This window comes from Hyperolius riggenbachi, chromosome 2 (genome assembly GCF_040937935.1).
Source record: "Hyperolius riggenbachi isolate aHypRig1 chromosome 2, aHypRig1.pri, whole genome shotgun sequence".
In the NCBI taxonomy this organism is placed as follows: domain Eukaryota; kingdom Metazoa; phylum Chordata; class Amphibia; order Anura; family Hyperoliidae; genus Hyperolius; species Hyperolius riggenbachi.
The window spans coordinates 240768927-240796183 of record NC_090647.1 but is presented as its reverse complement, the minus strand read 5'-3'; the positions used below and the strand labels follow the sequence as shown (position 1 = coordinate 240796183).

The 27257-nt window shown below is 40.8% G+C and overlaps 1 protein-coding gene across 34 annotated transcripts in view; it reads left to right on the top strand.

Annotated features, from left to right (window-relative positions):
* Positions 1–27257, top strand: part of ABI3BP (ABI family member 3 binding protein) — a 500595-nt gene that overhangs the window by 368907 nt on the left and 104431 nt on the right. For 32 of the 34 annotated variants that reach the window (XM_068268431.1, XM_068268429.1, XM_068268426.1 and 29 more), the window contains 6 exons: positions 3116–3205; positions 4846–4935; positions 6907–6996; positions 15569–15679; positions 23744–23812; positions 25142–25351. In XM_068268431.1, the coding sequence (XP_068124532.1) occupies positions 3116–3205; positions 4846–4935; positions 6907–6996; positions 15569–15679; positions 23744–23812; positions 25142–25351 (660 nt within the window). The remainder of the gene's footprint in view (positions 1–3115; positions 3206–4845; positions 4936–6906; positions 6997–15568; positions 15680–23743; positions 23813–25141; positions 25352–27257) is intronic. The other 2 variants (XM_068268413.1, XM_068268416.1) reach the window with 2 other exon arrangements.

Sequence of the window (27257 nt, the reverse complement as noted above, 5' to 3'; positions counted from 1 at the left end):
AGGCCCAATGAAAGCCTATGGGGGATTTTACCAATTTTGGACCCCTGTAACTCTGGTTTGCAGAGATGTAGGGACCCCATCTTTGGAATCCAAGTCTAACAATATGTCTTCTACCTGCATGAGACATTTCGTGAAATTCAGACGTTGCTAACGGCCATAGCTGAGATTTATGTACGTCACCATCACTACCATTGAAATAGCCCAAATAAACAGGTTTTTGTGACCCTAGGCTATGACCTCTTTGGCCTAGGGGCCCGAAACTCACCAGTCATGTTCCCCCTAAGGGTCCCTACAATGCTAGAAAATTTGGTACTGCTGAGCCATTGCCCTTTGAAAAGATGTGAGATTTTGGAAAGTGAAATAGGGAGGCAATGAAAGTCTATGGGGGATTTTACCAATTTTGGACCCCTGTAACTCTAGTTTGCAGAGATGTAGGGACCCCATCTTTGGAATCCAAGTCTAACAATATGTCTTCTACCTGCATGAGACATTTCGTGAAATTCAGACGTTGCTAACGGCCATAGCTGAGATTTATGTACGTCACCATCACTACCATTGAAATAGCCCAAATAAACAGGTTTTTGTGACCCTAGGCTATGACCTCTTTGGCCTAGGGGCCCGAAACTCACCAGTCATGTTCCCCCTAAGGGTCCCTACAATGCTAGAAAATTTGGTACTGCTGAGCCATTGCCCTTTGAAAAGATGTGAGATTTTGGAAAGTGAAATAGGGAGGCAATGAAAGTCTATGGGTGATTTTACCAATTTTGGACCCCTGTAACTCTGGTTTGCAGAGATGTAGGGACCCCATCTTTGGAATCCAAGTCTAACAATATGTCTTCTACCTGCATGAGACATTTCGTGAAATTCAGACGTTGCTAACGGCCATGGCTGAGATTTATGTACGTCACCATCACTACCATTGAAATAGCCCAAATAAACAGGTTTTTGTGACCCTAGGCTATGACCTCTTCGGCCTAGGACTGCATTGAACGCGACCCAGGCATTGTGCGCATTCTGGACAACACCAATTACTGGGTTTATACCCTTCTGGATCCACGGTACAAACACAATGTTCCAAAACTGCTTGAAGAAAGAGTCCGACAGGTCAAAATGGAAGAATACCAGCAGGCCCTTGTGGAGACTTTAAAGAGGAGATTGACATCCTCCCCCTCCTCTAGCCAGTTGTACGCCGACAGACTGACTTCCGCAAACCCAGGACGACCAGGAGGGCAGCAAACAACACAAGCCGCAGCTAGTGCCCAAAAGGGAATGGTATCGGCAGTGTCCTTGGAGTGGGAAAATTTTCTGACACCCATGCAGCAGCACACAGAACAGCAAGCGTGCAGATCCACCTCCAACACCGATCGCCTGGAGAAGATGGTCAAGGACTACATGTCAGATGGCATAGCTGTGTTGAACAATCCATCTGCACCCTTCAACTATTGGGTATCGAAGCTAGACACCTGTCACAAACTAGCAATGTACGCAATAGAGGTGCTGGCTTGCCCGGCAGCCAGCGTTATTTTGGAACGCTGTTTTAGTGCTGCCGGAGGCATCGTCACAGATCGGCGTATCCGCCTCTCCACAGAAAATGCAGACCGTCTGACTCAAATTAAAATGAATCAATCCTGGATTGGAAACGACTACGCAACACTCCCGGACCCCAACCAAGTAACATGAACAATGAACATCTGTGATGGGTTAGCGTTTCCGGTCCCTGTTTATTGAACCTCTCATCTGTATTACATTTATGACTGCATGGCGACAAAATGCAAATTGCTATCCGCACGCTTCTTGTCCTCATGCAAGGCCTGGGTTGTTACCTGTGCAAAGAAAACAGACATTTCCCGCATTTAAAAGACAGTTTTCCCTTTGAAACTTTAAAATAGATTTTCTCAAAAACTATAAGCTCTTTTTGCTAAAAAAAATTTCCTCTTGTACCCACTCCCAAGGTGCACATACCCTGTAAATTTGGGGTATGTAGCATGTAAGGAGGCTTTACAAAGCACAAAAGTTCGGGTCCCCATTGACTTCCATTATGTTCGGAGTTCGGCTCGAACACCCGAACATCGCGGCCATGTTCGGCCTGTTCGGCCCGAACCCGAACATCTAGGTGTTCGCCCAACACTAGTGATGACGCATAGCCGGCCGGCATGAATACGCATATAGTCAAAGCGGGAAGCAGCCCTGACGACTTCAGCCTGAAGTCGTCTAGTAACTGAGCCACCAGCCAGGACCGGAAGAGGAGCCAGGAGGACGCCGGGGGACCTGATATATGAAAGGCTAATAAATTTGCCATATACAGATGTTAAGTTGCCATAGCTATGTGCACATTATCTCTGTAACACACGGGGCTCTGATAGAGTACCAGCCTTTCGTGGACCAGCCCCTTACCTTCAAAAGTGTATGACATATATCAAGCCACGCTATATACAATGTACTTCTTACTAATCATTCTTTTTGTTTATTGTGGTTATACTGACCTGTTAAAACAATACAAAAAAAATGTATAAAACATAAAATATAGAAGAATCTTTAAAAAATGTTCTGTTACAAAAAACATACTAATTAGTTCATTCGTTACCCCAAAAATTGGGTTTAGACCGTGGTAAGGGCAGCAGATTATAGTTACAGTGAGGATTAGAGCTCTTTTGAGGGACAGTCAGGGCCCGAGCCAACTAACGCACAACTGCACTTCTGTCCGCAGTTTAACATCTGTTAGGCTCCCTGCACACTGCATGCGATTCCGATCTTTAATCGTTTTTTACATCCGATTCCAATTTCCAATTTTTAATCGTTACTGCATACTGTGTTGTTTTTCTGCGTTTTTCTGTTGATAGCATTCAGGGAAACTCGGAATCGGATTTTGAAAAGTGAAATCGGAATCGCAAATCAGATTTGCAGTGTGCAAGGAGCCTAACATTGATGTGTAGCTGAAAAGCGGAAACAAGTGCGTTAGTGTGCTCAGGCCCTCAGTGTACACGCTGTAAAGTGTTGCGGAAGATGTAAAGCATTGTGGAAGATGCTGTATAAATACATTGTGCAAGATGTCAGTGCTTTATAAATAGACAGTGATAATAATGTTCTAAAGTTTTTACTGCTTTACAATTCCCAGGAGGCAGAGTTTATGACTCCACAAAGCTTCTTGGTGTCAGCAGGAATATTTCAATGGAGCCAAACAACACTGGAAAAAGACCATCTTCAGGTACTGCGCATGTCATTATTTTTCATATTAATAGCTCTAGATCGTCTTAGGAATTGGGACCTAACATTGTGGGAAATAGATGTTTCAGAAATCTGTTTTTAACCGTCTTATGTTCTTTCTCTGGATCTATAAACTTTTTCATTAAATTGGTTTACAATGCACATACAGATTAAGTGCGAAAGCACTGACAAAGTGGTAATGAATGTTAACATAGAAATGCATACTTATATATAATAAATCTTTTTACTTGACATGCACCCTTACCTTTACAGTACCACTACTGTGGCCTATTCTAGAGTGCTGTTTGACCCCATCTCCCATATGATGGCATTGCCAACCACCCCCCCCCACAATATGGACATCAAACAAATGACAGCGCTCATAAGTTGCAACTGAATTGTAGACCAACAGAGGCATGCAGAGCCCCACAGGGCTAAATGCATGCCTTGAATGCAAATCAGATGCAAATCATGTACTAGTCCTAATCTATAATTTGAATGCAAATTGGTGCACATGGATGCAGCTAGCCATAAGTATACTTACATGAGTTTTGTACAGCGGGAGACATTGGCAGCGCTTCCAAACAGATGCTGCACCCGAATTGACTACCTGCAATAGATGTGCAGAGCTCCACAATTGTGGACTAAAATACACAACATGCATTCAAAACAATATGACCACATTTATGGCCTCTCTTTTGGCACAGGTGGCTGGCAAAAGTGCTTGACATCCTAGTGGTCCCAAGCCTGTCCCATAAGTGTCACGCACACTACTGTCATTGTAAGCATGTCAGCAGGGACATGCAGTGGTATTGGGAGGCTTAAACAGGGACCTTGAAGTTGGTAAGAGCACAGGCTTAAGTGGGTGGATGACTGTAGAACTGCTAAGACAGCACTTAAAGCGGAATATAACCCTGCATTTCAACTTTGCTCTAAAACATTATTTACAGCATATTATATGCAACCAGCATTTTTTTTTTTACTAGACCAGCATTGGAAGGGTTACACACAGAGCTTTAAAGTTCTGTGGAGAGAAATGCAGATGCATCCGAAGTTTAGATAGATACATTTAGGTAAACACAATGTAACAAGTGTGGAATGTGACTCACACTCTGACTGTGCAGGAGCTCCCGGACACAGAGAGAGATTGAGTCACATTCCTCACTTGTTACATTGTGTTTACTTAAATGTATCTATCTAAACTTCGGATGCGTCTGCATTTCTCTCCACGGAACTTTAAAGCTCTGTGTGTAACCCTTCCAATGCTGGTCTAGTAAAAAAAAAAATGCTGGTTGCATATAATATGCTGTAAATAATGTTTAAGATCAAAGTTGAAATGCAGGGTTATATTCCGCTTTAATTATCTGATCAGTTTTTTTGTGGGGGATGTGTCCACTTTGAGGTCTCCTCATGTTCTATCTAAACAACTTTTCCCATCAGCTGAAGATTGAACATAGATTCTTTCAAGTGTGAGAAACTTCAAGTTTCTTCTTCAGGCATGAGACATAACTGGATCAGAAGATTGAAGATATGCACACATAATTGGAATAACTAGAGTTTAATGATACAATAGTACATCGTAGTTTGCTCTCCTATAAGAAAAAAATAGTTTTTTTTTACATCATTTTGTTATTTCTATAGTATCTTCAGCACCTCTGCCCCCTATAAGACCAACTTCCATACGTAGAAGAAATCAGTCTAGCAATGTAACAGGGAGACCAGGTATTACAGGTATGTTTTAAGGTTAGAGAGTGCTTTAGTCGTTTTGCTGGTCCCATCCACATAGAAGCCATGTCCATTTTTCATCTACGCCTGACCCATTTTCATCACTTTTTCATCTTTTTCTCATTAACCAGCCACTGCATTGCTTCTGTAGTACGTTTGGAAAGATTATACAAATATACAACACTGAATCAGCCCATACTTTGGCCATAGGAACTAGACACCTTTCACACATCCTAATATAATCTGACCATCAATAAAGCAGAGAACATCCACATTTCACAGAATTGGCTCCTTAGGTTCTTTACATAAATGTACATAACATTGGCAGCGCTTCCAAACAGATGCTGCACCCGAATTGACTACCTGCAATAGATGTGCAGAGCTCCACAATTGTGGACTAAAATACACAACATGCATTCAAAACAATATGACCACATTTATGGCCTCTCTTTTGGCACAGGTGGCTGGCAAAAGTGCTTGACATCCTAGTGGTCCCAAGCCTGTCCCATAAGTGTCACGCACACTACTGTCATTGTAAGCATGTCAGCAGGGACATGCAGTGGTATTGGGAGGCTTAAACAGGGACCTTGAAGTTGGTAAGAGCACAGGCTTAAGTGGGTGGATGACTGTAGAACTGCTAAGACAGCACTTAAAGCGGAATGTGACTCACACTTAGGTTCTTTACATAAATGTACATAACATTATCAAGTAAGAAACCAAAACAATTAATACTTCACATATTTAAAAAAACAGGGTATGGAACTATACAGGTCACTGGAGTCCTAGCTGTATTGAGTCTAAGAGGACAGAGCCAATCTTCAGTGACGCACAAAGGTTATCCATTGGAGACTTTCATCCCATTGATACTGATTACAACATTATGGATAAGTCATAAAGTTCATTGTTATTTTGTAATTTAGGCACAAGTTGGGTTTGGGCTCTGTGGAACTATTGACAAAAAAAGTATGCAAAAATACACAATAAATAACATTCCCTCCCTGGACAAATAAATAAATGAGGCTAACATGCCATATGAGCAACATGTTTGACCAAACAATATGGGTGGAAAGTGCATGTGAAGCACTTTAAGTGCATACAGTAAACCTTCCAGTTGGTTATATTTAATCTGCCCTATGATATTTGGAATATATACAAATACAACCTCTTCAAGGAAGAGTCAAGGACTGGACAGATATTCTTCTCAAACAAATCTCTCAATAAGGTGCACTCAGAAAGCCACACCCATCTCTATATCATGACCTCTGTGGAAATCAAACAGCTTCAAATGCATCATGCCTTGAGCTGCTATTTTACATAAATACGCCTGTAGCAGCTGGCTGTATTTCAGCAATCTTAAAGTGAACACGAGGTGAAAAGAAACTGATGAGATAAACAATTACATTTATTCTCTTACTCCTAAAATTACTTTTTTAAGTATCCCAGGGTTGTTGTTTTTTTATTTAAACATTTACAAAGTAGCTTGAATGTTTTACTGACTCTAATCAGTGCAGCCTATTAAGTGTCCCAGAGTTAGAAAAGGGTCAATCGTTCAGGTATGTTATCTCTCCCTGCCCTCAGAAGTTGTATTTTGCCAGGAAAACTTTTATTGTTGTAATTTGCTTATCAGTGATGTTTACTATATTCCTGACAAGGTACAGACAAGACATGCCTAGAAATTAACTATTCCAGACAGCAAAATAAAACAGCCTGGTTATTAACATGTTTTTTTCTGTACATGCACATATTTATCTCATTGTGTCACAGATCGCCTCGGGTGCACTTTAAGGTTATGGCAGGATAAATGGAAATTGCTATCTAGAGTTAGGGGCTCAATTGGCCTGTATGTTTTGGGATTGTTCTTGCATATTCCCCTGCTTTGGTAATTTTTTAAGCAGACAGTTTTGTTCTAGAGATGAAAAAAATCAATAGAAAATTACATTTTGCAATTTTTTAATTGTTATTAATGTGTTTACACAGTATCTTCCCCACCACTTCTTCCTGTAAGACCAACTACTGTCCGCAGGAGACCAGAACCTAATGGGACAGGTAGACCAGCACCTGCAGCAGGTATGTCACTGTGAAACTTATATTGTGAATTAAAAGGCTATTAGTAGAGATAATAACATATGACCTGCTTTGTATATACAGCATTTCACGCTTGAATAAAACTGCATCACCCAAGAAACAGTTTGTTTAATAAGTTTTACTATCATATTAACATACATAACCCAGTCTACTTGTAGCAATGGAGGTTTGCCAAGAACTTATCTGGGTACAGACACTGTCAACAATGACGCTGACAAATATCAAAAAGAGTAGCACAACAAATTTGAAATACATTTTGTTATGAATATTAGGGTTGGATGCTTATACTGATTATAAGATCAGTATACTGATTACTGATTATCCTGATACTGAGTACACGCTGAGCATGTTTATGTTTATCAAACTGTTTAAAAGGCTGATGCAGGGTATGGGTGAGCATTAACTAACAAAATAGAAGTGAATAATGGCAAGAGGCATTTGAAGAAATTATACATCAGAGTATTGCCGTGCTAAACCAGGACACTATAAAACCACAAAACACTGCGCTGATATAAAAAATACAGGGTGAGGTATACAATCGGTGGTGCGCTGCTATATACTTCCAAACAGTTCAAATATTCACAAATTAGCTGCGCTCATAAAAGTCCCAACAAACTCTTCTTATATACAGCCGGTATCCAGGACTAATATCCACTTCCACACCGGGAGGTTGCTATGCCCACTTCAGTGAGAAACCACCACCACACCCCACGCAATGGCCACTCACCGCTATGTTATGACCCTCAGTCAAGTGGGTTTTCAGCGCTTATGGGGTCATCTGGCCGCCCCCTGCCATTCACTGGAAAATCCTCGTCCTAAATCCAAGCTTTTTTGAGGTGTTAAAGACCAACAAACAGCAGCTTGGATTTTAGGACGAGGATTTTCCAGTGAATGGCTGGGGGCGGCCAGATGACCCCATAAGCGCTGAATACCCACTTGACTGAGGGTCATAACATAGCGGTGAGTGGCCACTGCGTGGGGTGTGGTGGTGGTTTCTCACTGAAGTGGGCATAGCAACCTCCCGGTGTGGAAGTGGAGATTAATCCTGGATACCAGCTGTATATAAGAAGAGTTTGTTGGGACTTTTATGAGCGCAGCTAATTTGTGAATATTTAAACCAGGACACTGTCCTTACTAGAAGATCCGTGGACATTTTTACATAGGGCTATGTATGTGTTTATAGATAGTAGCTCCAGTCAACCAGACCAGAGCTTCTACAGCTGGCTATTTAATAGAAATAGCAGATAAATGTAAAATACCCTGTAAGTCTTATGCCTTGTACACATGTACGAGGCATGTCACCCGGCATAGACTGGGATTCAGTGCCTCTGGCAACATTGCAATCCCGAGGTTGTACATGTGGGAGCGAGGACTACATGAGGTACAGCAGCAAGCGGGGTGAGCAGAGATGGCAATACTCTTGGCCCAGCGTTCCACATAGTCGATCCACTAGACTGATAGCTGGTTAAGACATCAGAGGGCATCAGAGACTGCTGTATACATACTAGATTATCATCAGAGGTGGTTGTTACCAACCCCCTAGCCGAGATTAATCTAGTGTGTGTACACAGCTTTAGAGTGGGACTTGGTGAGAGAGAAGCCATGCTGCTTTTCAACTTACTCTCCCATGTTTGCACTGATTTATGGGTCATTTAGACCTGTATGATATAGTGTAAAAGAAAGCAGTTTTTTATGTAATTCTACAAACTGAAAACACTTTTATAAAAAGTAAAAAGAGTGTCTGCACCGCAGGAAAGTAAATTAATATAGTAGACAGTTTCTCTCAGCAATGTCATCCACACAGTAGAACAGTCAAAGCATCTTCTCGTTGTTGCAGTGTAATCAAGCAACCAAAAATGTGAATAAGAAATAGAATACTAGTATTATGGTTACAATGGTCTCCAAGGTTTGCTAAGGATAATAGAGTTTTGTGAAAACACCCTGATCTTCATCCAACTAATGGTGCCACCCTTCTTTCCACAGCCAACACCAATACAAAGCAGATAGATTCTGTGCAGCCACTCCACAGGTTGTGTCCATTGCCAATTCACCACCCCTTATAAATGTCAAAGTGAAGGAGAGTAACAAAACCATTAGCAGTATGCTGCCACTTTATTAGCCATAAGTGTTACGGAGGACACGATCATTTGCATATACCTTACACTGCGGTCCTGATAAATTAGGACTCACGTAAACACAGCCTTTAAAAAAATCAATCATTCTACTCCATATGCTGCCTGCTCTCAGCCTGGTTGTGCAGTTCTGACATCGTCAGAGATCTTTACCAGCTTGGCTGAGGGCAGGCAGTATATGGAATGGACAGACCACTATTTACACGGGTTGTAATGTATTGGGACCCCAATGTTAGTTATAAATGTAAGTCATCTTTGTATAATTTTACCTTCCTTAACTGTGATGTCTAATTAAGTACCAGCATATTAGATTAATTTTCCTCCTCCACCTCACAGTTTGGGTGTTTGTGGAGAATCTATCTGACTTGTATTTGGTAATGTCTATTTGAAGCAGGGTGTCATCATTATTTGGAGGAAGAATAGGATATTGTCACAAAATTCATTTACCCTTAGCAAACTCTGGAAGTATTTGGAACAACATGTTCTGTGGTGTATTCAATATATTCTACTTTCAAGCTCATTTACATTTTTGCTGTCCGGTTACACAGCAAATCAGAGGAGATACTTTGCCATTGCTAGTTCTAGTATAAGTGCCAGGCCTGACAGCTGGTAGGTAGGGACCATTTTTACCTTGTTTTTTGGGAAAAACTTGTTGAAACATAACCCCTCCCCAAAAAATGCTGAGTGAAGGCAAAAGCCTCCCTGCACTCACCAATGCAAATAACGCATGTCAATCAATGGCTCAAATAAGGAAACTAAATCCTTGCCATCAGGGCTCATGCACTACTGAAAAGATCTGAAACTGTTGTACAGAAGACAAAATAATAATTCGTCAGTTAGACAGAAAGCATTCACCAGATTTAATTTTCCCTTTTAAATGCAAATATAAAAATCCATTTTATGATGCTGAATGCCATTACTGCCTTCTACAGTCCTGCTTTGCACTGACTTATAGGCATCTAAGGTAACTGTATCCGTTTATCTGGCATTTTATGTGGTATAGAGGATAACTTTAAGGAGGCCTCCTCATCTTTGCAATTTCAATACAGAAAAGAAGGGGCAGATTTATAAATGTCAGTCTCTTTGATGCTTTGTTATAATTTTTTTTGTCAAATGATAATTTTTGTGACATACTTTTTCAATGCATGTATATATGGCAACAGGTTTTCAGCTGATGAACCTGGCTGAACATTTTTTTCTAAATCTAATACCATATATGGTATTTGATTTAGAAAAAAAATGTTCAGCCACGTTCATCAGCTGGAATCCTGTTGCCAATGCCATACATACATGCATAGAAAAAGTATGTCACAAAAATGATCATTTGCAGTGACAAAAAAAAATTGTAACGAAGCATCAAAGTAGTCTATGAGCTGAAAATGACAAAAATTGCATCCACAGTGAAGTGATAAATCCCAGTAAAAAAGGTTTAAAAAAGTTTTAATAATTAGGAAGCCTAGTGAAGAAAAATGGAAGAGGAATCAGAATTTCCTGAAGTGCTTCTTCACTATCCAATGTGCAGTAAACAAAATAAGTAATTGTCTTATGTTACAGCTGTGGTAGCAAGACCACCAGGGTATTTCCTTTTCACACCTGCTCTGGCTTTGCAGTAGATACCAACTGCAGTGGGCACAGAAGTCCAGGCTACTGAGCCAAGACCACACAACTTTGCATTTTTTACAACAGTTTAACTTTTTTTTTAGGTATTTATGACTTTGTAAGGAAAAACTTTACAGAAAAGACTGTAAAGGATTGGAGAGAAGTATTGCTTCCAGGCTTTCACATCACAAGTATGGACAACATTTATTGAGCCACTTAAATGTCACGTTTCCTCAATAACTGTTGACAGAACCATGTTTAATGTTACATTTCTATATTCGTTTACTTTCTCTCAGTGGTTACATTTTATGTCAATATGCAAGTGGACAAATCCACAGATTAGTTTAAGGCAAACCAGTCTTTTTTTGAAGCAAGTTGCTAAACATTAAATTGTGAACCCGAGGTGAGAGTAATGTGGAGGCTGCCATATGTATTTCCTTTTAAGCAATACCAGTTGCCTGGCTGTCCTGCTGATGCTCTGTCTCTAATATTTCAGCTATAGACCCTGAACAAGCATATGCAAGATTAGCTGCATGCTTGTTTCTGGTGTAAATCAGCCACTACTGCAGCCAAATAGATCAGCAGGGCTGCCATGCAACTGGTATTGATTAACCTCTTGAGGACCCCCCCCCCCCCCCCCTAAAGACCAGGCCATTTTATGTAAATGGGCCACTGAAGCTTTAAGGCTAAGCTGCAGGGCCGCACAACACAGCACACAAGTGATTCCCCCTCCCCTTTTCTCCCCACCAACAGAGCTCTCTGTTGGTGGGGTCTGATCGCCCCCCAGATGTTTGTTTTTCTTTTATAAATATTTGTGTGTTTTTTAATAAAAATATGTATTTTTTTGTGTGTTTTGAATACTCCCCCCTCCCTCCCTCAGCCAGCCAATCACTGTGATCAGCTGTCATAGGCTTCAGCCTATGACAGCCGATCACCTTTGATCCACTAGAGGGGACAGCCGTGTCACACGGCTGTCCCCAGTACAGTGCTGCTGCTGATCGCAGCGTTGCACTATGTAATTAGACGGCGATTTTGCCATCTAACAGTCTCCCGAGCGGCAATTGCTGCTCAGAGACTGAAGGAGGGGCAGAGCTCAGCCCCCCGAGCAGGAGATGTGCACGCAGCCTGCGCACAAACTCCTGCAAACTGCTGCCCCAGGACTTTACGCCGGTCGGTGTTAGGCGGTCCTGGGGTTGCCGCCGCAGCCACGCCCATCGGCGTGACGTGGTCGGCAAGCAGTTAAAAGGAAATAAATATGGCAGCCTCCGTATCACTATCACCTCGGGTTCACTTTAAGGAAAAAATACTTTTGCTGTTGCTGAGGCATGCCATGATGTAATTGGCTGAACTGAGCCCCTCAGCATCCTACATTGACATCAGAAATAATCATTGTTCAGATGCTGCCATCTTGAAATTATTTTCAAACACACACTCAGCAGGAAAGCGCTACTGTTTGTATAAAGATCCTGAAAGGCTGATAACATGTTGGCATGCTGTAATGGAAGAGGTTACTTTATCTCTTCAGAGGAGGGGATCGATGAGATGCAAATAATTCTGGCTTGCATACAGTTTTCATGCAAATTGTTTGAAGCTTTGAATCATGCCAATCACAATTACTTTGAATCTGATTGACCAATTCCAAGATGCATACAGTTTGTTTGAAATTTGCACACAAGCCAGAATTATTTGCATTACATTGACCATGACAGCTGTAAATCCAGTGGGGTCAGGCAAGAAGAAGCATGCCAACAGGTAAAACTTATCTCTTCAGGAGATATTGGGGAACGCATGCTAAGTCTTGCAAGATTATGATAAAACACAGCACTCTGTGAAATACGGCATGTCAATGCATGTCAGAGCTCAGGAGGAAATGAACAAAAAAGAGCAATTTCCATTCTGGACTTAGGTCATGGTCATGAAGTACATATGCTTCATTTCAGAACTATACCAAAGTGACAGGTTTACTTTAATTACCTTAAACAAAACTGAAAGGAAATACATAGACCATGATCATTATTTTATTATTATTTATATAGCACCAACATTCTCCATAACACTGTGCAGAGTGCAGAACAGACAATAGTGAGGAGTCAGATGTTTACAACATCCAGTAACACAAATAAAAAATGCATTAATAGCTGATGCGTGATTTGTAACATTATCAATACCGGTAAAGGTGTATTTAATAAAGTACCACAGAGACAGAAAACATTAGGGGGAGGACCTTGCCTTATGGGTTAACAATATAGGGGTGGTGGGATGAGGGGGCTAGCAGATGAGGCAGTGAGACTCAACATCTGGCTGTGATAAATTATAAATTTGTCTGAAGAAGTGTGTTTTAATGGTGATTTTGAAGGTTTCCAGACTCTGAGCATGATGGATAAGATGTAGGAGAGAGTTCCACAGTAGTGGAGACATTCTTGAGAAGTCCTTGATGCACAAGTGAGAGGCGATGACCAAGCTAGAGGACAGGAGAGTTTTATAGAGGGATTGAAGGCTCCTGGAGGGATGGTATTTTGAGATTAGTTAAGAAATGTAGCCAGGTGATGTGTCAACTTATGTAGAGTTTGCAGGATTGGGTTAGGAGTTTGAACTGGATCCGTTGGGTAATTGGCAGCAAGTGGAGGGAGTGAAAGAGAGGGGTGGCATTAGAGGAGCGAGAGGATGGGTGGATGAGACAAGCAGCAAAGTTCAGTAGGGATTGGGGAGGTGCCAACCGCAGAGTATGGTGTTAAAGTAGTCGAGAAAGCAGTAAAGAAGATTAAAAAAAATATATATACACTGAATGCACACTATTTTCCTATGAAAAGAACTTCAAATTAAATCTTTCAAAGAAATATTTGTTAAGGTGAATCTCTAATCATAATTTCTACTGAACAAAGTTTATACTGTTGTTTTTCCTCTTTGGAGATTACTTTTGCCAGAGAGGGCAAATCCTTTTAATATGAACACAGGCAGCAGTAAAAGCATTTTTGCGTGATGTATAAGATTTAGAATTTGAATGAAGACTTTAGTACTTTCTGTGTTCCTGCTTTTGTAGATTACCCTTACTTCTTGTTGGGGTGATTGTCATTACTTCAACAAGATGTACGAGAATATTTTCAGTGGAGGCGCAAACAGCAATAAAAGCCTGGCTTAGATTCTAATCCTTCCCAGTCTGAAAAAAGGATTTGCTTAAACAAGGCAGCTTTAAACTGCGTAAATGGGGAAGTGTTATAAAATTGCATTTTGTTTACAAAGTTCTTATCCAGAGTTGATGTTTATACTTTGTTATATATTTTTATCGCTTCTAGAAGCTATTACTACTAACCTCACTGTTCCTCAGTAATGATTTTGCATCACCAGCCAGCTTTGTAAAATGTGGTCTGCATATGAAAGTGCCAGTCAACCCTCTGGTTTCAGTGGGGAGATTTGCTGCATATAAGTTCCAAAATCTACAGATCCAATCAAGCATCTCATGGGAATGTTATTCATCCAACTGGATTTTTATTTAAAATCTGTAAATAAAAATTGCAGAAAGCTGAGCCTCCCCTTCAGCTGTTTCTTCTGGAGACTCCTGACTTGGTTTACTATACTTGTCAAGGGCTGGAGGACCAAAGAGATCCTGCAAATCTCACTCACTTTATTAAAAACTGTCTGGTAACAGGTGCAATGAATTTTCAACTCTCACATGGAGCATAGTAAACCCCAAAGGTGCGATTAGAAATCATGGGGCCCATAGCAAAGGTTTGGTCCCCCCCCCCCAAAAAAAAAGAAAATTATAGGGCACCTTAGTGCCCCCACCCAAACACACACACATATGCCAGTTTTGTGGCGCGCCCCCAAGTATTAAGTAGCCCTCCAGTATAGGTACCCCAAAGTACCCCCCAGTATTAGATATAGCCCCAGGTAGCACCCAGTGTATAGTTAACTGGAAGTGCCTCTCACTATAGGTAGCATTTCCCAGTATAGGTAGCTAGAAGTAGCCCCCTCATTGTAGGTAGCCAGAGGGGCACCCTAGTATAGATAGCAAGAAGTAGTCCTCCCGCCCCCTGTATTGGTAGTCAGATGTACCCCCCCTCCTGTGTAACCCCCCCCCCCCTCCTGTATAGGTAGCCAGAGGTACCTACCACCAGTATATGTAGTCCCCAGCATGGGTAGCCAGCAGAACCCCCAATAAAGGTAGCTAGATGTGACCCCTCCCCCCATACAGAGTAGCGTGAGTGGAGCATAAGAGAGAAGTGACTCACCTCATCAAGCTCCACCCAGGATCTGCCTTCTCCAGGTGTCCCCGTCTCTATGATCAGAGAGCCCTCTGTTATCATATAACCCAATAGCAGGTCAAGAGAGTGTGCTGTTGTCATGGAGATGGAGATGTCTGGAGATGGTAGATGGTAGATCACCAGTGGAGCCTTGAGAGGTGAGTCACTTCTCTCCTCTGCTCACACTAATCTGAGCCTCAGTGGGCCTACTGCAGGTCTCCTCCATGGGACATAACCTGGACCCCCTTATCCTCGTCAGCTACTCAAACTGGGCCCCTCTTGGCTATGGGCCAGCCCAAGTTTGTTGGATTACTTATAATCCTTTCTGATCTTAAAAATTCTCCAGCCATGAAGAACCTTAGTAAAGCATGTCCTATATGGGAGAAGAAACAGCTGCCACAGTGAAATCTCTCCATTGAGGTATCAGTTTCTGGTGGACTGACTCTTAATGCAATAACTTTTACCTTAACTGCAGATATTAGGAAATTGGCTTTGGCTTTAACATGGAGCATAGTATTACATGTTTTACTCGGTAGGAATAATATTTCTGGTGACTTAACAAGTACCTGTTTCTTTGAAAAGGAGGTATTCTGATACCACGTGCTCGTTCAACGGCCAGGCCCAACAGTACAATGGGGTCTATAAAGCCACCAAAGAGGCAGCCCACTATGCCGGCTCTATTGGAAGATTTTGGTATGATAGATAGATAGTTCTTGTGTGACCGAAAATGTTAAAGAGGATCTTTCATCTCCACTTTATTTGGATATTTGTGACAAGTTTGTCCCTAAAGTATGACATATACTCTGTTCCTCCTACTTCTGGCTACGTGTTGTGGAAAAGGCAGTATGGAGGGAGAGAGAAAATAGAGAAACCATACAGGTAATTCAAATATGGACAAAGTTGTCATGACATGCAAAAATGTTAGTAATGATGAGAGGTCCACTTTAAGGTATCTTGTATGTAAAACTTAAGGTTTGTCATGTCAAGACCCAAATGACTCCTTTTTCTTTACTAACGAAAATGAAATTTAACAGGCCAATTCTGATCTATTTTACATAACTAGGGATGAGCAAAAAATTCTCCCAACATGCACTTCTCCACTGACCCAGGGAGGGAATTAATTGGGTCAGTCAACATCTCTAGCGGTTTTGTTACCTGATTACTATAACTGATCAGCAGCTTCTGGATTTAATTTGCTCAATTTCTACTGCTTGCTGAATCAGTGGAAATGTGCATGTTCCAAGAATTTTCTGCTCACAACTACAGATGACTGTTTATCACAACATATTTCACAGTTCATTTACACTATAGAAAACCTGAGCTGAGAGCTGAGTCATGAACAGCCACATTCCATAACTTCTGACAAAGTCTTGTGTACAAAACTGTTTGTTGAGCATCACAAAGATGGGGGCTAAAAAAGGAAGTAAGAACAAGAAGCAAAAACTGGACTTCCTCAAACAACAATTGATCTCTTGTGTGCTTGTTTCTCTAGTATCTGGTGGTTGGCTCTGGATCTTCACAACCATTTAGGATGGCTAGGACTCTGTAATAGACCAGCCAATAAGGCTGGTGAAGGAAAGCTTAGCAAGGTTTTGTCTCAGCTAGAAACCTAGAGTTCCATTAAGGAGAGCCATTCCCAAGTTCCATCCATTCACAGCAGAGGTCTCGAGGAGAAAAAAGTAAATAATGGTGACTATTGAATTCAAAAGCCCCCTCCTTACAGGGTGGTCATCATCATTAATAACCGTCTTCTATAAATACAGCAGCCTTGCCAGTTAAAGTATCTAGGGTTGATACAGTCATCTGATTTAACACTGCAGCAGCAGTGAGTCAGGTACTTTTTGGTGAGCACAATTCTAGGCCAGGTACTTTTGTACCAAGTATATAAAGGGCTACCATACATTTGGGGGGCCAAGCAAAACTTTGATGTGCCCCCACAAATGTTCACAACCCTTCCCTTGTTCCTCCTTGGTGACTCTCATAGCCAGTGGGCTCATGTTGCAAAGGTCATAAAACAAGTTTAGATTGAAAGAATGTTTTTCCTACCAAAACCTCACAGAATAACTGGAAATTAGAAGAAGAACCAGAAGCCAAATGGTGCAGTATGTCTGGACAATTGGATAAGGATAGATAATTATTATCTACCCACAAAGATAGGTTGCAGGAAGTGCTAACACCTCGAGAGCCTGCAGGGAGATGCCCACCCCCCTTGGGTAGTCCAGGTACTGTGGTACAGGAACTGGATGGTCACACTCCTTAGTAGTCTTTAGGGATAACTAAAAACCACTACAGTCTCCCAACTAAGGTATGATAAAACACTTAAAAACTGTTCAAAAAGGAGAGGTAGCATTAGTCTTACCTCTCCTGTACAAATAGGAAAGCAAAAACTGTAAGTATGTTTAATTGAGCACTAAAATAGACAACCTGTTTCTCAGACCTTCGCACGCTTCTTCAGGTCTATACAACAGTGCCTTTTAACGTGTTTCTATCTGTAGTCATAGGGGCGTTCACTTGTATTGCCCCAAACTCATAGTCACCGTATTGGACCAAACTCAAAAGGCACTGTTGCTGTAAACCATTAAGCATCTGGTGAACTGTTAAATCAACCTTAAAAATTCAAAAAGATTGAGGATAGGAAATAGGTACAAATGGTGTAAGATTATTAAGTTCTGCTTACAAAGAGTTGATATGCCTAAATTCATAAGTTTGGTTGTTGTGAGCAAGCAACCCCTTTATACAACTGGTAAAAATTGAGCTCAGTTTTCAAAAAAAATTGAGCTCCTACCCCAACTTGGGTGAGAACCTAGGCTGGTGTTTTGATGAGTCACTTTCCAAAAAATATGCTTTTATGTATCTCATAAAAACAAACTTCTTGCAAAAGGATAGATATATCAGTGACCAAGGGTAAGCAGGACCCCAATAATAAAATGTTTAAAGCAAACCTGTAACTATAACAAAAAGTTAGATACTTACCTAAGCAGAGGGAAGCCTGTAGATGGTCCAAAAAGTTACCTTGTCCTCCTGGACTTCACCCTTGCTTGGCGGGACCATATTTTTGTACACTGCCGCTCTCCCCTCTATGTACGAATGTGGCTGTATTGTGCATGCACAAGAACAGCCACGCCAATGCAGTAGCACAAAGCTTCTCCTGAAAGGCTTCGACTTACTACGCAGATGCGGCAGTATTCGTGCCTGCAAACTACAGCCATTCTTGTACACATAGGGGAGAGTGGATATGAGAACACATCTGGAAAGGCCTTGTTGGATATATTTAGAGGTACCCTGCACAGCAACTGTGGGTTTGTGGATGTATGGTGAAGCCTCTGGCCCATCTATAGGCTTGTCTCTACTGAGGTAAGTATCTTATGTTTTGTTTTGTTTTTTAACACTGAGGGTTTGCGTGAAAGTATAAAAAGGATTGTAAGGTGAAACATGCCTCCAAATAATGACAAGGAAATGGTTCACCACACAAAATGTATACTGGTTGGTTTATTCCAAACTTGCTGGTCTGAAACGTGGCACAACAAGTGATATAAAACTCTTAAAATTATTGTTTTATTGCCTAGGTACTGATGTCTTGTACTTAGGTCAATTTCACATTACTATGATAGAAGAAGAAAAGCGTCAGCACTACAGTATTAGCGCTGAATTTGAAAGGATATAGCATATAACACACACCTCTTCATCCACACTTCTGGTATTGATAGCGTGCTCTGGTTGATAAAATACAATACGATAAAGGAGAGGAGGGGGAGACAATCGGCACTGCTTCTATTGCTATTTAATCCAGAGTGCGGTGGAACACATGTAAACAATCCAATACAGTGTATCTTCAAATTGTGGCATCAAAATTATTCATTCAACGTAAACATGCATGAACATACCATTGTCTGAGGTGGTGTGGTAGCGGTGGGTGCTGGGCGCAGATAACTGTAGAAGGATAGTCCACCAGCCTCAGGATGGCGTGTATATTTGCGGGGAGTCTTAATGGGGTGAGAGGTCCATCACACCTCTCAATCTCACTGTCAATCGGAATATGTGGTGTACGCATTGTGGTGCCCCTGTGGCAGATTCTACCTGGGTGAGACTACAAGATCTATTAATAGGAGATTCAGAGAGCATTATAATTCAATCAAGTCGGGACATGGATCCCCTAGATTAATCAATCATATACGAGAAACCCATGGAGGTAATCTGGATGTGATCAAATTTGCTGGAATAATTCAAGTACCACCTATGAGAAGAGGAGGGAACAGAGAGAAGAAATTAAAAAGGGAAGAAGTATTGCTCATTGTAAAAGCAGATGCCATGGGTCCCCTAGGATTAAATGACTATACAGACCTCTCATGCTTTTTGGAGCGATAAGAAATGGGACTGGAATATATGCAAACTTTGAATAATATGTCTTGACAGTCTATCTAGTACTATGCAACCCCCATTTCCACTTTTCCCCACCCTCAGGCCCACATCCTATATCTCCTCCCCAACATGGCTACCCATGACCCTGTTCCTTTTCCCCTCCCCCTTTTTTTCCCATCCATCCTTTCACCAGTCTTATTCCTAGTGGGCCCCTACCCCTAGCAGCAAAAACTGCATATGCCTATATTCATAAAGAAATGTTTAAATGTAATGGTTCATGAATTTAGTAAAGAATATAATATATTAATTATTAATTAAGAGAGCCCAGCCAGTTGGCCCTAGTATCCTTAGCCCCTCTACTATGCATTTAATCTATGCATTTTTAGCCCACTCACATTTTTAATATTATCATAATATTAATCTCACTCTAATTCAGCACTTGGCTGTTCCAGCCACTTAATGCACATGTCACTTTAACAATAGGATGAACTATTAATGATTAATTCCATAAGGATTTATTAATTATAATTATAAGCTTTTTTTGCACATTGGAAATCATTAAGTAACACATAAGTGCTGCATTATAGTTTATGGCCACAAGATGGCACCTATCCCTATGTGGTTAGCCTGATCAGCAATAAGCTATGCAGTCACCTAATGAAGTGTGAACTGCTCAGGCTTCCGTTGAGAGAGGAAGTATTTTGACTTCCCTCTCATCTATCCAATCCTGGCTGGAGTGCAGAAGCATTCCAGCACTCTATTGGTCGCATAGGGAGCCAAGTGGGTGGTCTAGAGCGGCCATTTTCGCCGCATGCTGAGCTTTCAATAGTATAAAGCCCAGCAAGTGACAGCACACATTGCAGCCTCCGTAGAAGCGCAGATTTTGCGTGAAGCGGCTGTAAGGCTATCTGTGCCCAGCACCCACCGCTACCACACCACCTCAGACAATGGTATGTTCATGCATGTTTACATTGAATGAATAATTTTGATGCCACAATTTGAAGATACATTGTATTGGATTGTTTACATGTGTTCCACCGCACTCTGGATTAAATAGCAATAGAAGCAGTGCCAATTGTCTCCCCCTCCTCTCCTTTATCAATTTCACATTACACATTTAATATTTAAATAATTTTGTTCATTTTCTGCCTCCTACCCTCCTTTGGCTATACAGTACGTTAAACGCGAATTCTGTCAAATACCACATACAAAAAGCATAGCAGAAGGATAGGTAATAGTAATGAAAAAATTGTTTTACTTCTCCATATGGAAAAAAACAAAAAAATGAGAGATATATGGCAAAGTAAAAATTAAATGTGCCATAGAGAAGAACCGAAGAAGAACAGGAAAATGTTCAAAACATTATGTATAAACATAAAACTGCCTCGTCTTTAAGAAATAAAGCAGTAAACTAATCTGAAAGTAAGAAATATGTGTGATTCCTAGGACTCTGTTTTCCAGTTCCACATGAGATTAGATTCTTCAGAATTCTTCAAGTTCCACTAAACATTCTGATCCAGGAATAAAAACAATGATTCAAAGAAACAGCAACGTTAAAAAGAAGGAAAACTTATGAAAAGGGCATTTGCCATTAAGACGTGTTTTCATCCAGGAATAATAATGATCTCAGTCTGCTGGGTGTTCCTTTCAGTTTGCTGTTGGCAAACACATTACCTAAGTTTTCTTCACTGCAGCCAGGCTCTGATCTGGGAAAAGAAAGCTCTACAGTCAGTATTCAGACTTCACCATGGATAAAAATACAAATGTTTGTAAAGTGGACAGAAAAGTATAATTATTTACAGTCCAACTCCAATTAATTTTTAATAGAGTAGGAAAGGGTTAGAACATCTGGCAGGCTGTAAGAGCTCTCTCTTCCTGTTGGAGACATTTCCTCTTATTTTTTGACCAAGCAACATTTGGGTCCCCTAGGGTCATCAGAATGGAAACTTGAGATGAGCAATTAAGCCCTAGCAGATATTCCACCATAGTGTATATCTGAGTGTCTGCTTTGGGCTTCCATGGAACACATTCTCTTCCACTGAATGTTATTTCATCACACACATTCCTGGGAGGGAGTTTTACCAAACATACTCGGCACTTATAACTTTTGGAGGATCTTTTACCCACAATTGTCCAAGTATTTTCTACCAGCTACATTATTACCTATGTCTAAAGCTAGCAATACAGACATCAGTTTTCGTTACCAAATCACATTATCACGTCACATTGATCGTTATTTTGATTTTTGCCAAGATTTTGGTAAAAATTACTGATTAGATTGGACAGAAAGTCTCGATCGGGGGCGGCAAAGGAGCCTACCGCACACTTTATGCAATAATGTAAGTTTATGGAGACACAGTAATTGTTGAAGGTTGAGTATAGTGCGATGCAGGGGCTTATGTGGACCTACAGAAATTCTGTCCAGCATGGAGTACGTCACTTAATGGAGAAAGGACTATGCAGATGACCCTGTCGGCATACTAAGCTCTATCCCAGAGCTGCAAAGATCGGCGGGTGTCAGTGGTAGTAACTCACCCACTAAACCGCCACTTGTAAATTATTAGAGCGCTGAACATTCATCCCCCTTCTGCAAAACCGCAGTGGCACTTTTTTTAATGAAATGTCCCGAAGCTCTGAAGCCAAAGATCCTCTGAAAACTTTGGATAAAGATGGCCATCTTACCGCTCAAGGGAGGTGAGGTTTCAGAACACTAATGATTTACAGGCAGCGAGTGATTTTCTGTCAACTGCTGATCCTTGTAGCTCTGGATTAGAGCTTTTTATTTAAAGAAACCTTGTCCAGGCAGATTGTAAAACATTGTATCTTGCTGTAGAAAAGAACAAAAACCAGCTGTTTAAGGCTAGATGGTTACATTTCCTTAGTTAAGTTCCTGGAGTCACAAGTGTCAAGAAAGGGTTGACTTTCAAATACAATAACTAAATGTTTTATGTGGCATTACTAGGGTGCTTCTTCTTCTTCTTCCTGTAATCCTTGTATCTTACACCCAAGCCTGTAAGTGCATTACAGCAAGTATAGTACTAAAAGGAAAGACTACTACAGTACTACTACTACTACTGGATAAACATAATTTAAGAAATTCAATATTCATAAAAAAGTTGTCAGCCTCATAAATGTTACACTTTAGAGTTACACTTAACATTCTTATGCCCAATACAAAAGTACTACTTGTACCTCTCTGACTGAGGCCTTATTCCTGAAGCAGGTGGTTTCGGCGCACGGTCCTCAGCACTGAGCGCCGAACCTAAGCGCCGCCACAGCAGTATATGTTATACTGTGTGGGGCTTGTAAGATTAATCTGGGGTTCCAGCTATGCAGAGGACTCTGCAATAGTCCTCCCTCCAAGTTGCTGTGGCTTGAAGGGGGAATAGTATTTATCTGTTGCCTGGGATTTGAGAGTCAGCAGGGTGAGCCGTTATTTGGCTCCCCCTGCGCTCAGCTCACCGGCTGTGTACACATACGTACGCCTTGTTCCCCCAGTTGGGGATCAATTCCCATTCTACTCATGATATAAACACTTTATGGATTATTATTTGCAATGTGTTTTTTTCCATATGGCAATAAGGTATAAAAATATCACTAAGGAGAAAACTCAGGAGAAAAGGTGAAACGCATATGCGCCCTGAAGTCTAAAAGTGCCACCATGGCATTCAGTACACAAACCTACTGCATATACACTATAAACCTAATTTCCGGTAGAAGTCGATAGGTTTCTAGGCACATACAGTATATAACACTGGGCAATGTTACATTAAAATTAGGGAAGCGTGCTAATTCTGTTAGGCTTTAAGAGCATGTGTGTGTGTTGCTTGCATGTGTAAATGTGTGTGTGGGTGTGTGTGTGTGGGTGTGTGTGTGTGAATGTGTGTGTGGGTGTGTGTGTGTGCGCACGTGTATGTATATGAGTACATATCTGTATAGGTGTGTGTATGCAAAGTTGAGTTATTGTACGCCTATATAAACTGTTCTGTATTGCTTTTAAGTCTTATGTGTAACATTTGCTACTTTATGTGTTCTTTATCTCCATTGTTGTTCCTATTTTTCCCTATGAATCATGGTAAGTAAAGTTCTGTCTAAATAGTGATTTATTACAGAAAGAATCTAATTTTTACATCAGATCAAATGTATCCAAAAACTTTAATTTAACTGTCTTCTACTGTTCAGACTGATTCGTGGTATTGATAAATTAATTATTAGTAATAAAAAAAAGAGAGAATGTAAAGGAAACATTTAAAATGTATAGAATATATTATTTATTCTTTATTATGTATATTCATGGTTGTGAATGCCAAGTATTATACGTGGAACGAGAACATGTACCTGAATGAATGGACTTGAATGCAAAGTAAAAATTCTAACACAATTGTGGTTAATTTTTAGTGGATGCCACTGTATTCAGTCCATCGCCAAAATCGGACATTGATGCACTGGGCAAAACCAGATACACAGGTAGGGATTTTCCCTTCAATAATATAGCATTTAAAATTACTTATTTTTTATTTCTTTTTGGATATTCTTTACCTCCAAACACTCTTTCCACACTTTTACAATGCAAAAAAATGCATGCAAAAAAAAGAAAATCAACAAAAAGGGGGACGTTTGGAGCAAGACCCTAATAGGATTACCATGTCATGTTCAGCCACTCCCCCTTCAAAGCCGCTATGAAAGTGTTTATTTACAATCCTTTTCTCTCTTCTTCTCCCATTTAGCAGATTAGAAGGGTTTAATAATCCCAAACCATCTTGTACTTGCCTACCAGGAGTCAAATCACACATGATCCCATTGAAAGTAGACCCTAGGACTTCACACCACAGCAACTGGAAGTCTGGGTGTCTGGATGAGATATTCTTCCCCTCTTTTCCTACATGGGCATTAAAGTGATGGTGAATAGCAGTCCATTCTCAAACTACCCCACATAGCGTCTCATGATTCTCTCCAGGTGGGTGATCAGCACCTGTAGCCATGCCCCTTCACGGTGCCAAAAGTAGCTTGAGAGTGGGTGGCTATAATGACTCAGGCTTACTGCACTGGATGAAATGCAGTTGACAAGAGAGCCATCATAATTATAAGATATCTTAGTAATCTGCTGCAGGTGAAACATAATTAACAATCAAGAACTATAAGGAGACATCTTCAGATGGATAGTGAAATTACATGCAGTACAGCATTGAAACACAAAGCCTACAGCAGATGAATACAGAGGCTGCAGGTTTCACTAAAAGTAAAAACAAACAAAGAATTTAATTGAGAAAACTGAAGGCCCTTTATGTAATAGTTCACTAGCTTTCCATCTGGCCATGCTGATAAAGGCTGCACAGTGTAATTTCTATGACTGGAGATATTTAGCCTGACTTCACCCAAAATAGATAATCCAGGATTCAACGTTGAGCTAAAGGAACCATAAGATTCTAATATATCTTTGAGAATCCAGTGGTAAGAGTTTCCTGCAGGGTGTCTCCATGCTCTCCCCCAAGTTCCTAATGAAGGTGACACACATGCATCTGAACTCATTTCTTGTTTATTCTGCATTATTGAAAGTTCATCTGGGGAATACATCATGATCTGGCTCTGAACACGCAGTGACTGAGGAACAGAACTGAGAATTCTGGGTTGGCATACAGTATCTTGCCACTGGAATGTGTTAAAGAAGTGAGAAGCCAGTTTATAATTTAACCAATTGCCAGTAATTATGGAGCATTAACTCAAGTTCATGCTAATGACCCAGGTTGATTTATGGTATGCTTGCATCACCATCATGTTATATTTATATTCTTGCAGCACCACATGTAAAATATATGAGTAAAGAAGAAAACATACCCTGTTCCATCACGGAGTCTATGAGGCACTTCCCTACTGAGGAAGGAGGCAACCAGGAAGTCCTGAATGCTCCTCAGAACCCTCCATCCAATCTCACCATTGTGACGGTAGAGGGATGTCCATCCTTTGTTATTCTAGACTGGGAGCAGCCAGACAATGACACAGTTACTGGTTAGTAGCATTTTCACATCCTTATTTTTCTAACACATATTTCAAGATTGCCATTCAACACAACTGCAAAGAAAAGACATTTACAGAACTCTTCCTAGGTATTTATCTGAGAATGGAATGTGTCAATTTGCAAAAACAACAACACCACCATGCTTCCGCTGAATGCTGGGATTTTTGTGGAGTACGTGGCAATAACAGATGAACACCAACAATGGGGGAATATGTGTGATTATGACTATGAAATTACAGTACTATGTAACCAAGCACAGGAAATAAAGGTCACACGAATAACCCAAAAAATCAGATTTAGGTCTAGACTTTGGTCAGATTTAGGTCCTGACTTTGAACCCATTACTCTAATGCTAACATCATCCCTTGTCCTATGTGAAACCTTACTCTTCCTTTCTTGTTTCACTACACTTCTACTACTAAAATGGCTTTATTAGATGTTATTCATAAACCTGTGAGCCATAGATGGGCAGGACTGGGGTGAGGTTTGTCCACCCAGATCTCTGCCCAGGTTGTCAGTCAAGGCAAACAGCTGGGTGCATGATTGAGCTCTGATAATGCTATATCTGCCAACCAGCAGGACACACTTATTCCTTTATGGAAATATATTTGGATGTACCATATATTTTTTGGTTTAACTGTCCTACCATTTCCTTAGTACTTTAGTAACACATGGAGCTAATTTGAATCAAAAGTCAGTACCATCAGTAACACTACCAAACTTTACTCTAAGCATCTGTACTGAATAGTAATGAACACTAGGCTAGGTTCACATTGTCACTAAAAACAGTCAGTTTATTGGAACGGAAGGCAGCGGATAAACAGACATGTTAATGGATCCTATGCTAAGCATTTCTGACAGCTCCCTAAAGAGTACATACTCAGAAAAATATGCATAGTGCTGTTGCTGGCATTCTTTTCAAAAAATGCTATTTTCCTGGCTTTTACAGTGATCCATTCCATGTCACTGGCCAAGAATGCCAATTAGGTGGACTGACTTTAGTCTGATGTAAATGAATGCATGTTTTTCTACTCTTGCAACTGAAAACTTACCAAGACAGTCAGGCAAGAAACATTTTTAGAAAGGGCTGAGAAAAAGGAGCCTCCGTCTTTCTCCCACCGCAGATTTCCTTTAACCAGGTAACAAGACTAATAGACTTAGCTAGATGTTGTCTGACACACTTTTTTTTGCTGGCACATTCTTTAACATTGCTAACTAGCTCATTACAAAGCCAGAAACTAAAAATATCCAGAATAAGTGGTTCCATGAAACACAGGTCCGCTGCTTTACCCTATTGACGCTGCTGCACAGGTTTCATTTCTGATTGTTTAATGGTACTTTCAATTCAGCAAAATGTTCAAATGTCTGCAACACTGAGCTGACAAAAATGATCCAATGCAATTGTTTACCAAGTTTAGAGACAGAAACAAAGTAAGTAGGTAGAAAAAAAATTTTTTTTGCTAAAGTTTTGCTATCATTTTCAAATCTATATTAAAAGAGAGCAGCTCTGGAAGCCCTGTAGGAACCACCGGTGGGCATTTTGACCAGGGAATTCCTCTCCCCTGTGTTTACGTCCAAGATGGCGACAAATAATGTCGCCAACCTTGGGGGTCATTGCGCTGCGGCAGGGGGACTGTAGTGTGGGGGTGGGAGGGCAGAGAGTGGCGTTGGGGACACACAGAGGAATGTCATGAGGCAGAAAACATTCCTCTGTGTCCCATCTGCCCCCCCCCCCCCCCCAAGAACCACCTCACGTTCTCTTTAAGGATGATTGTATTACAATGTATCAGATTGATTCACAAAATCTTATTCATGAATTCACTCACATTATGAACTCACACCTTATCTGACTTACCTCATAACTTATCTCTCATTATCTAAGTTATGATAAGAACA